Raw genomic sequence first — 12,094 nt, forward strand, 5'->3', positions numbered from 1 at the left:
CACTTACATTATGAAATTATAATTGAATATACATAGACTATATTAGTAGAAAAAATATTATTTTATTTCCATCTATAGAATGGCCTTCTAAATCCTCAAATTTCGCGTGTTCTTATTACTTTAAAATAATTTAGACTCTGTTTAGTACAGCTATCTCTCTGCGCATTACAAATCATCATTAATCTGAAATCTTAATAATTATTTTTCTGACGAATACATAATTTTTGACGGGTGGGGGCGGGAGGAGGGGTCGATCAATGCGCATCAAACCGGAATGCGTTTTCCCAATCAATTTTCTTTTAATGGTCCTTTAACTATCGCATTTTCTTGTTGTTGCTCATGTCCTTTCGAGATCTTGTATATCTGTTTATTTCAAATCAATTCCATCTAAATTCTTCCTGAAATCGCGTTACTGTTCCCGAAAAACAGGAAAATATTCTCATGGGAGTTCTTACTTTACGCCAGTTTGCGAGGCCCAGATTTTCGATATCGCGAATATTTTGAGCGGGCGGCGCCTGAGGCAGCGGGTAGGCGCTGGTGCGTCTTGCGTTTCACGTTGCGCTGTAACACGATCCCTATATCACTGCCCGGCTTAGCGGCGCCTCGTCATCCGCTGGCGCACTTGTAGGGAAACAACGTACAATGTAGCTCACTGTAGCACTTGGAATTGTTGATCGATAGGCTTATATGTTCCTTGTTCTGTTGTTTCGTTGTCTGGGTTTTAATATTTTTCATGGAAATTTGGCTTTTCCCATTTGATCGTATTCTCTAAATTTTTGACTGATGATGGAGCTGGTTGATTAAAAACTTTCTATGAAGAATATGGTGTATTTACTGGGCGTTTTCTTTGCTTTTAAATTATTGGTAGCCCGCGAGTCGTACGTGAACAAGATCCGTCCAATATCTGCTCTACTTCTTAAAACGTTTACTACTCGTCATTTACTACTATAGTAAATGAAATAGACAATTCTTATGCTTTCCAATTCCATATTTTAGCGGCGTGTGCCTTGGTTTTTTAAACGCTTCAGTCACATAATGATCGAGGAACGTAGTTTTTTTCACTAATTTTCCATGTGTCTGTTGAGTGAAGAGTGAACACAGTTCATACACTTGTTTGCAAGTTGTGTTTTCCGTCTCTTTACTATTAATTAGTGCCCAAAGGGATGCCCGATTGTATCATTTCGTTGTTTGTTACTTGCGCTCCTTCTACGATTCTTGTATTAGATGTATGTATGTTCGTGAAGTCACGGATGGGGGCTCAGGAAAGATTATGTTACAGCTGTCCTCCTTCTCGTGTGTCGTTACCCCAATTGTATGGTAATGGGATCCGTTGCTGGTTATTTTGTTGTTGCTGACTTGCCAGTTGCTGAAGATGTTAAATCTTGAACTCCATTTTTTGACTCCGTTAGCATTTTTACAGTACGATGCTTAACGTGATGTATTTCATGCTTGATGGAATTTATTGTGATAATTAATCAGTTTGTTTTTGTTTCAGGGTGGTCGTCATGGTGGACGACCAACCAAGAAGATTCGACGATCGAGGCTCCGGCAGCTGAACCTCCTCCACGACTGCTATATAATCTGCACGTCGATCGATTCCCCTAAACTCCGCAAGACTTGAAAATTTGCTTCTTAGTTTCAATAACTTTTTTCGAAATTCTTGAGCCTGTTAGCTCGTTACTGTTGAACCTGGATTATCTGCCGAATATCCGTCGCCAAACTGTATGCATTGTTCAAACTTCAGCGCATGATCTTCGTGCAAGAGTCTCACCTCAATCAGATGTCAAGAATCACATAATTTAGTTGTCATTTTCCCGCTATTACGGCCAAGCCTAAACGTCACCGCTACTAAAAGTTCCGCTGCGGACTTCACCGTCTTCCTGGATAACTACTAAACGACGTACAAACCTATTACCTGACTGCTATGTTACTATCTGCAAATTCAAGCTATAATAATCGCTCATGAGAACATTGCTCAGTAAATGACCGTCTGGTCTCAGCAACGTGCTGGCATCATCGTGCGTTTTACGTCGCATGAACACGATGACTTTTTTCCATCTGCGCTGTGAGTGGTGTTTACTCACTTGAATCTGAATCTTTACAATAGATAACCAGCTTGGATATAATTGTAGAAAGATAAATATAAAGCCTTCATACTATCCACTGCCAACACGAAGATTATCGACCAGAATTATCAGCTTCCGCAGCCTTCCTGAAGAAGTGCCACAGCCCCACGGCCTCTCTCAAGGCCCCCTCTATCATTATCAAGGTGTGTGCCATGAGAACTGCTGACATCTGCTAAAATATCTCAAATGTTCATTCTTATGAAGATTTACCCGTTGCGAAATGATCAGGGTCTATGCATGTTATAGGCATTGATTTATTTGAAAGAAACTGGATTCTGATGTCGGTTCTGAGCAAATTTTTTTTTATTCCGATTTATTTATGACTTTGATTATGTGGATCTTACAAAAGCAGTAATTAATGGTGAAATGTTTTGATAATGATGAAATGCTGTCGAAAATTTTCGTCGTTTGGTTGATCGTTCAACTGCAAAGAAGCATGCTGGAGCTAACAGTTGTCTCATGGGAAAGCAGAAATCAATGGTGTTCAACGGAACCAATTGCACTGATGAGTTATGTGTAGGTATATCAGTTATCACGCTACCACGAAATTCTGCTCGACCATTCCTGCCTACAACGATTCTGTGGACGCCTTGCAGTGGACCAGAGCATCCTCTTGTTCCTATTAATTTTAGTTCATGAATTGTTAATTAATTTGAGCAGAAGAATGTTGAGCTGCGCTCCGTAATCATCGCACATTCTGGTCACGTATACTGCAGTTCCCAGGCCGTGGTCTGAGTCAGGCTCAGATGACATAACAGGAGTTACTGGCCTGCCGTCTCCTATCAGAGAAATTAAAACTTCTCTATCGATCTGGGGCCATACTTTCAAAACTTAAGTGAACTTAACTACTTATGCTCTATTTTCTTGTCTATGATTGGTGGATTTTGCTTGAAAGGCCGTCAATGATTGGCTGATGAACTTACGATCTCTTAACTTTTTTTTGTAATTATGGGCCCAGAAATTTATAAGCATTTGCTCTCATTTGACAAAGAATTTCTTACTCGATTCCGGGCGATTGTAGTAATGAATTTCACAACTGGTATGATTTTTTTCTGCCTGGAATAGGTTGTTATTTTTCCTGCATCAGCACATCAAATTTCATTAATCAGTCAATGGAATTAGATGAAGATTTTAGTGATAACAATCGTCCATTTTTTGACTGATACACATCCATGACTCGCTCCGTCTCTCATCTTCTGCTGAGCAACTTTTTCTAGCATTTAATTGTTATTTTTCATTCTTTAAAACGCAAATCAAATCACGCGACTTTGAGCCCCCATTTAGCATGATAAGAATTGCGACCACGATGGTGAGCGAGCTAGCGTATCGGAAGCGTGACTGACTGAGTCGGTGACCGCAACATAGCGCAGCGATGCTTGCCATCACTCTAAATTGACTCTTTTACATGTTTATGTTGACTTTATTTTATCTGTTTATAGTAGTTTTATTTTGTGCTATCAATTTATGGGTTGATTTGTGTAGATTGGGACATCTTTTTTAGAACTTAATTCAATTTTTGGTATACCGATGATCGATAGTCCGAAAGGTACCATTACCTCGAATACTTGCCTCATATCGCGTCGCTGATTTCCGTGCATGCATTGCATGCCACTCGCACCTTCAGCTTGTAAGCGACCAACTAAAAACAAAAATTTTACACGCAACATATACGTATACCCCTGGTCGTTGCGCAGTCTGAAATAAATGCGATATGTTATGTCCACTTGGACGAAAGAGCTTCATACGTCCACTGAAGTGAGTGACAGAGAGCTCATTTTCTCGTCGACGAAAACTTGAGGTCACGGACGGACGGACAGACGGACGGACGGACAGACAGACAGACGGACATGACGAGCACAATAGTGCATTTTTTCCATAAATGAGAAAATGAGAAAATGCGCTAAAAACGTCCAGTTGGAAGTGGAAATATATTTACAGTAGACGCTAGAAGGTTAGCGGCGCAACGCATGCATTGCAGACGTCGATTATTACCAGAGACCCGTGGATGGCTTGGTTGTGCCAGTCCGGTGAATGGATTAGTGCAAGTCTTGATGTTGAATTAGTGTAATGCGTGAATGGTATGATTGATTGCACATTAGAACTTGTGATTGTTGTGATAGTTCGCTGCACAGTTATATTGTTCTGATGATCTTGTTGTAAATCTGTGCGACCTTTGATGTTTTTTAGTGATTTGGATTCAGTAAAATACGCTTTGAGAAAAATTATGCGTGAAACTTCTTTTGCATTATTCTTCTCAGTAATTTTCTCGGCTATTGCTGTTTTCAATGCACAATTGGTTTTATTTTCTTGGTGGTTTAAAAAAAGTAAGAGTACAAAATTGAGGCTTGAATGTCTCGTGATGCTTAACTATTGTATTGTTTTAATATACAAGCTAGAATAAAGATTTGCGGTCTTTGATCCACGGAAATGTTTGTGTGAACTTTATCCACAACGACGAGCAGCCACTGCAGGAGGCTCGTGTTCACGCATTCATTTCCGCTGGTGTGAATGGATTTTGGTCCCCGGGCTTATCTTTGCTTGCTTGCACGCGATCGCTTCTGAAGGTTCAGGTCTCGTTCCATTAATTTGGCTAAGATTTTCGCCGTTATCAGTCACGCTTCCACGTCACGGTCTGGGTTCCCCATTTCTCTGTGAGGTCATTCCGTGACCAGGCTTCCTTTCATATTTGCTTATCATTCGTCACGCGACTCGAATATTTGCGTCCATGGTTAGGTGTGACCTTCCTCTCGATCTGCTTCCTATTCTTATGGACCGTTTTATTATTTTTTATCTGAAAAGGATGAATGAATTCTACTAACAAAAAGTAGACCATTGTCCCAAGATATGCAAATCAGAATTGAGCATTGTTTTTGGAAAGTGAATGGTATTTGAACTGCCATTGCTAATCGAACTCCATGTGAAAAAGTCTGGTAGTTTTTAACTTTTCTAACCGAGCATTAATTGGTAGCTTGTATTGAATTATTTTTTTCTTATTTGTTATTTAACTTTCCACTCTAAGACTCATTGTGCTTTTTAAACGTATTGCAAGAGGTCATTACATGATATTATTTTGTGAAATCTCAAATTTCGCCCGTGCTTACTTTAATCTCTTCAACAATGTAATGCTTGCATAATTAGTTGTTCTATAATAAAGTATTCTATCGTTTAGTTTGTTTATCAATTTATGAAATTTTGTTCGTATTCTATTTAATTTAATCTAGATTCTTGGAATATATTCGTGTCTCGATTACATCAGAGATACTTTATCCTTCAAAGATGATTTTATTTATGGCGTTTCAAATTATTAGAAGAGGTTGAGTCAGATTAGCCGCGGAGGTGGATGAGGCAGTAAGTGCATGACTTTTTCTAAATTAGGAATGGAATCAAGTAAATGTTTTACGAACAGTTTCGTGAGCTTGCATGCATCTCACAATGCAAAGAAAATTACATCTACGATAGAGTAGTTAAGCGCTGTATCATTTTGGGTTCAAGAAATTAGCTTTACTTTTTAGCGCATTTTCTCGTTTATGGAAAATAAGGCGCTATTGTGCACGTCACGTCCGTCCGTCCTTCTGTCTGTGCGTGACTCACGTTTTCGTCGACGAGAAAATGCGCTCTCTGTCACTCACTGCAGTGAGTACTGATCTAATTTTTTATATTTCTGACTTGTTTGTTCTTTTTCCAGGTGTCTGGGTCTTCCATCGGACTTCCCGATACCTGGAAACACCTCGACCGAAACACAACTAACTTTCTTTCTATTTCTCTGAAAGTACAATAGTTTGTGTTCAATGTCTCACTCGGCACTCGTTTTCTTTCACCAGACGTTGCACGCTTTGCAGAAATTCTTGAATGTTTCTCATGCAAATCATGGCTAACTGAAGCAAAGATGGCTCCGTTTTAGGTTAGGGATTTCCATGTGCCAACATTAGCCTAAATTTTCAGCAACTCAAAGAGACCCTAGTACTGGTTACTAGAACTTCCAATTTGAGTTCAGCTTGAATCCAACCTATTCTGCCAATCTTTTTCTCGTATAGAAAAATTACAGAGCAAATATTCTTTTGCTTCCTCCATTCATACAATTCGGAATTTCACACTAACACGAAACACGGCCTTGCTCTCGGCGCTGCATCCTGCTGCTATGGATGCCAGTGATGGTGAGTGACGATGCACGAGTATTAAAGTAACTTGCCTTATTATTATATCGAAGAATATTGGTCAAAATAATTTTTTTTCTGAGTGAAAGACAAGATATATACATTTGTAAAAAAAAAAACTTTTAATGTACATATTAATTGTAATGTTTAATTCCATATTTACTTACGCTATCTCTGTCTTCTTTAGGTAATTTCCAGTCTCTTTTTTTCTTAGATTTGGATTTTCTTGCTGGCCACCCAACGAACCATCACAACGCCCGTGGTTTCAGCTGCTACGACTCGCCCCACATCAGCCACGCCTCGCCGTCCCAATACGAACCCGACGAAGACATACCATCCCGTGGGGGACCTTTGGCAACGCCCGTTTCTTCTGACGCTGGTTTGAACGTGCCACTTGAAGGCAAGACGTCGCCTGTTAGTGTCGACTCGCTCAGTGGTCATTGCACGTCTCCAACCGACGAAGCCATGGAGGTTGAATCTGATGAGACTGAGGGCAGTCCAGCGACGTCGCTAAACTGGGTGAACGAACTACGAAACGAGGGTACAACCCAAGACACGACCGCTCGCAGCTACCCGATAGACGGCGGCATAACGGAAGACCTTATGCCAAATGCAAAGAACACTTCTCTCACCATTGAAAATGTAACTAAAACATCAGACATCGTTCCAAATTCTGTTGCCACCAACACGATAAACACTGTCAACTATTCACAGGATAAAAATATCCATGACCTTAGTGCGCCGATCCTCAAAACAGAACAATCCGACACTTGCGTCCAGCATCCAACAAGTCCAGGCCTGAAAACTTCTCCTCTGCCCAGTCCCTCATCTCGTTGGTCCTCATCACCATGCAAAGTCAAAGTCGGTCTCTCGTGTGGGTCGTCAGAGCTACCGAATATCTCATTCAGTTCCTCCGTGGCGTCGTGTCATTCGGAAGAAGTGACTCCGCAAGGAACTTCCATTCGGAATCTCAAGCGACTGAGCCCTCCTGCTTCTGCCACGAATTCTCTCACGCGGCGGTCAAACAAGTAAGTTATGCTTTCCCCTCGTGTTAATGCAACATATAATGTAGGTTGATCTACTATGTTCCCAGGGGTGAGTGTGCAAACTTGAAAATGCACTCAAATTAGCTTCTCCCCCTTATTAATGCAACATATAATGTAGGTTGATCTACTATGTTCCCGGAGGTGAGTGTGCAAACTTGAAAATGCACTCAAATGAATTTTATTTAGAAATGACGAAGTATGGTTGATAGAGGCTTCGTGGAATGATTCATGCGACCGTATAAAGATTTAAAACCGATCGCAAATATTCTCGACATTCTATATCATGTCGTTCGAAACAGCAGTCATTGCTGTAACCTGTAAGAAATACTTCGCCTAATAACGTAGTTCTCCTAAAACTGAGTATAAGTCGACTTGTATGGATTTTATTACATATTTTTGGGGGTTTGTAAGCAATTGATGTCTATGTTATGGCGATAAGTTTAAAAACAAATTAGTTAGTTCGCAACTTCGCTATAGGAAATAAATTTTTATGATGGTAGTATAACCATTTTGATGCATCCGTAAAAATATGGTACTCACATGAAACTGAACTTAGATGGTTTCCAATTGCCTTGCAATTTCCTGGTTATTGGTCAGCATTTGGTCAACGAATCTGTAGTTGGTAAAGAAACCTTTATTTGGTCAAATAAGCTCTCTTTGTTCTATAAATCTCCATTATATCTATGAATCTACATTCGGTAAAAATCTTTATTCGGTGAAAATCTCCATACGATCAACAAAGTTCCATTCGGTCAACAAAGTTCCATTCGATCAACAAATCATCATTCGATCAACAAATCTTCATTTGGCCTACGAATATACGCATGGTAAACAGATCTCCATATGGTTCTACGTTCACCCACTATTACGACAAAAAAGTATTATAATAATTTATTCCTTAGTGTTGCGAGTAGTTATTTTATATTTCTATACTCTAATTATTCGATTATTATATCATGTATAGCATAAGTGAGAATTTGCGGTCTGCCTCCATGTCGCCCTCTCAATGGGCTATGGGGCACTATAGCCAGTGACCGTTGCACTAGGTACATTCAGCTCAGTCTGTCGTTACTCATTACATTCAAAGCTAAACGGCGGGCGCTCGGTGCGTTTGCTTCTTGTCTTTTACCTCGCCTTATATTCTTTATCATCCTCTCGCCGGTGTTGTAAATTCATGACAAAAGCTGTGGACTTCAAATTTCGATGTTTAAAGTTTCCCTCTTTGCGTGTTTTTTTTTTTCGTTTTATGAATTGATCGATTGCTGAATTAAAGAAAAAATTGTATTAAAGAAAAAAATTTTATCGATGGATTGCTAAATTTGTTTCGCCTATGCTTGCATGCTCATCATTTTCTGTCATCGAATGAGATACAGAGGTTATGTATGGGTACTCGATGTGGCATGAGATTACTGGTTCTAAACTTTTATTCTTTAACGAGAACGTAATTCGTCTGCGTTCTCTTCGACCGCATTTCTAGCATCGCCATAGGATTTGCGATCGGCTTAGTATGGCCTGCCATTTCTTGCTCGTCTGTAGGTGTCTGCACCACAGCAACACGTATACGGAGCTCATGTAAAAAAAGTATATACGGTGGCGCGAGCCACGTGACATTTCAGTGCCTACTTTGGTCGCCATATAAGCTGTACTTCTGTTGAACGCCTGCCAAGGACCCCAGACATTGGCATTGCTGTAGAGAAAGAAGATTGAATGGCTGTCACGCGTCACTAGCTTAGAATACTTCTTTACAATAAAGCGGCGTATTAATTAAAAATTAACTGAATGCCTAAAGTTCGCTTGGATAAAATTTTTAGTTTTTTTTTTCGAGCAATATAAGGTTGAAACCTTGAAAATGGGAGGTTTGTATATGTGGCAAACAAATTATAAATGCGGTGCCGCATCGAAATTGTGGTAGTTTTTATTAACATTTGGTATATACATGTTCATGTTGCTTTATCTCTCACTTCTTATTTCATCTTGATATTCTCATTCCTCAAATGACAATTGCACGTATTTTCAACTGAAGATCTTCATACTTTTGAACTGGCTAAATAAATAATTTGCAGTACGAAGTTGGAATCTTGTATTTATTGCCTTTATCGACGGGCGATATTTTCGTACTTTACTTCATCAATATAAAGTCAGACGTCGATATAATAACACCGAAGCCGATTAAAAATGACTATAAAATATTTTCGATGTGTGAAAATTTGTTTCAAAACTCGTTTTCTGGCTTTAATAACTCAAACGAATATAACGGTAGTGGACTTTCAAGCAATTCAGCATGTCAGGGTGCATGCAAAGAAGCGATATCGATGGTTGTTTCCTCCTTAATAAAGTTAAATTGCGTGTATATCAAGAAATTGTTAAATTGCGAGCAGTATCAAAAAAATCGTCAAGAATAGCGATTCTCGCGCTAAGACGTCTCCTAACGACTGTTTTTGAGCGCGTCTTACGTCACTCATCACCTCAAGTCGTTTGTGTCTCTCTTGGCTTTTCGCGTCCGGCTCGCCCAACTTTTTAAGTCTTCATTCCTGAGTACTCTTTGTGCGTGCGGTCCAAACTTTGTCTTCATTATTTTATTTTATTTAACTCAGGATTTCGGTCGCCCAACTTTTTAAGTCTTCATTCCTGAGTACTCTTTGTGCGTGCGGTCCAAACTTTGTCTTCATTATTTTATTTTATGTAACTCAGGATTTCGGTCGCCCAACTTTTTAAGTCTTCATTCCTGAGTACTCTTTGTTCGTGCGGTCCAAACTTTGTCTTCATTATTTTATTTTATGTAACTCAGGATTTCGGTCGCCCAACTTTTTAAGTCTTCATTCCTGAGTACTCTTTGTTCGTGCGGTCCAAACTTTGTCTTCATTATTTTATTTTATGTAACTCAGGATTTCGGTCGCCCAACTTTTTAAGTCTTCATTCCTGAGTACTCTTTGTTCGTGCGGTCCAAACTTTGTCTTCATTATTTTATTTTATGTAACTCAGGATTTCGGTCGCCCAACTTTTTAAGTCTTCATTCCTGAGTACTCTTTGTTCGTGCGGTCCAAACTTTGTCTTCATTATTTTATTTTATGTAACTCAGGATTTCGGTCGCCCAACTTTTTAAGTCTTCATTCCTGAGTACTCTTTGTTCGTGCGGTCCAAACTTTGTCTTCATTATTTTATTTTATGTAACTCAGGATTTCGGTCGCCCAACTTTTTAAGTCTTCATTCCTGAGTACTCTTTGTTCGTGCGGTCCAAACTTTGTCTTCATTATTTTATTTTATGTAACTCAGGATTTCGGTCGCCCAACTTTTTAAGTCTTCATTCCTGAGTACTCTTTGTTCGTGCGGTCCAAACTTTGTCTTCATTATTTTATTTTATGTAACTCAGGATTTCGGTCGCCCAACTTTTTAAGTCTTCATTCCTGAGTACTCTTTGTTCGTGCGGTCCAAACTTTGTCTTCATTATTTTATTTTATGTAACTCAGGATTTCGGTCGCCCAACTTTTTAAGTCTTCATTCCTGAGTACTCTTTGTTCGTGCGGTCCAAACTTTGTCTTCATTATTTTATTTTATGTAACTCAGGATTTCGGTCGCCCAACTTTTTAAGTCTTCATTCCTGAGTACTCTTTGTTCGTGCGGTCCAAACTTTGTCTTCATTATTTTATTTTATGTAACTCAGGATTTCGGTCGCCCAACTTTTTAAGTCTTCATTCCTGAGTACTCTTTGTTCGTGCGGTCCAAACTTTGTCTTCATTATTTTATTTTATGTAACTCAGGATTTCGGTCGCCCAACTTTTTAAGTCTTCATTCCTGAGTACTCTTTGTTCGTGCGGTCCAAACTTTGTCTTCATTATTTTATTTTATGTAACTCAGGATTTCGGTCGCCCAACTTTTTAAGTCTTCATTCCTGAGTACTCTTTGTTCGTGCGGTCCAAACTTTGTCTTCATTATTTTATTTTATGTAACTCAGGATTTCGGTCGCCCAACTTTTTAAGTCTTCATTCCTGAGTACTCTTTGTTCGTGCGGTCCAAACTTTGTCTTCATTATTTTATTTTATGTAACTCAGGATTTCGGTCGCCCAACTTTTTAAGTCTTCATTCCTGAGTACTCTTTGTTCGTGCGGTCCAAACTTTGTCTTCATTATTTTATTTTATGTAACTCAGGATTTCGGTCGCCCAACTTTTTAAGTCTTCATTCCTGAGTACTCTTTGTTCGTGCGGTCCAAACTTTGTCTTCATTATTTTATTTTATGTAACTCAGGATTTCGGTCGCCCAANTACGGAGTTATCTTAGATATTTCTTTGTAAATTTGTTGCTAACATGCTTCATAATACGGAGTTATCTTAGATATTTCTTTGTGAATTTTTTGCTAACATGCTTCATAATACGGAGTCATCTTGGATATTTCTTTGTAAATTTGTTGCTTTCTTACAAGTTCTACTGACTAATCGTAGAACATTTCTCACTCCAATAATTGGCCTCTTTGTATAATTTTTTTCGTTCAATTATCTTGACTGGTTTACTTTTTCTTTTTCCCTCACACATCAAATCTTCTTGATATGGTTGGTCGATATTTCCGTTACATATGAGTTACTTACTACTCATCTTCCCGACTTACTCGAGAGTGCAGTTTCACTCTTATCCTTGTCAGGCATTTCTGTGTCTTACCTGTTTACGGATATATTAACCATCAGGGGCCGTATTATCAAAACTTCGTAAGTACGCAAAATCGACTTACGAGTGGCGTTGCTATGACAACGTAATACTAGCGGTGGTATTATCAAA

At 39.1% G+C, this 12,094-nt stretch overlaps 1 protein-coding gene across 1 annotated transcript; it reads left to right on the plus strand.

The window, feature by feature from the left end:
• Positions 1-1,495: 1,495 nt before the first annotated feature.
• LOC108676779 (uncharacterized protein PB18E9.04c) lies at positions 1,496-7,308 on the plus strand (the record flags this gene model as incomplete). The annotated part of the gene is given in 3 exon segments (XM_018164917.1): positions 1,496-2,269; positions 5,812-6,280; positions 6,495-7,308. Coding segments are annotated over 2 exon segments (830 nt in total), but the record flags the coding sequence as incomplete, so codon positions are not given.
• Positions 7,309-12,094: the final 4,786 nt, after the last annotated feature.

Source organism: Hyalella azteca, unplaced genomic scaffold (assembly GCF_000764305.2).
Source record: "Hyalella azteca isolate HAZT.00-mixed unplaced genomic scaffold, Hazt_2.0.2 contig9854, whole genome shotgun sequence".
Taxonomy (NCBI): Eukaryota; Metazoa; Arthropoda; class Malacostraca; order Amphipoda; family Hyalellidae; genus Hyalella; species Hyalella azteca.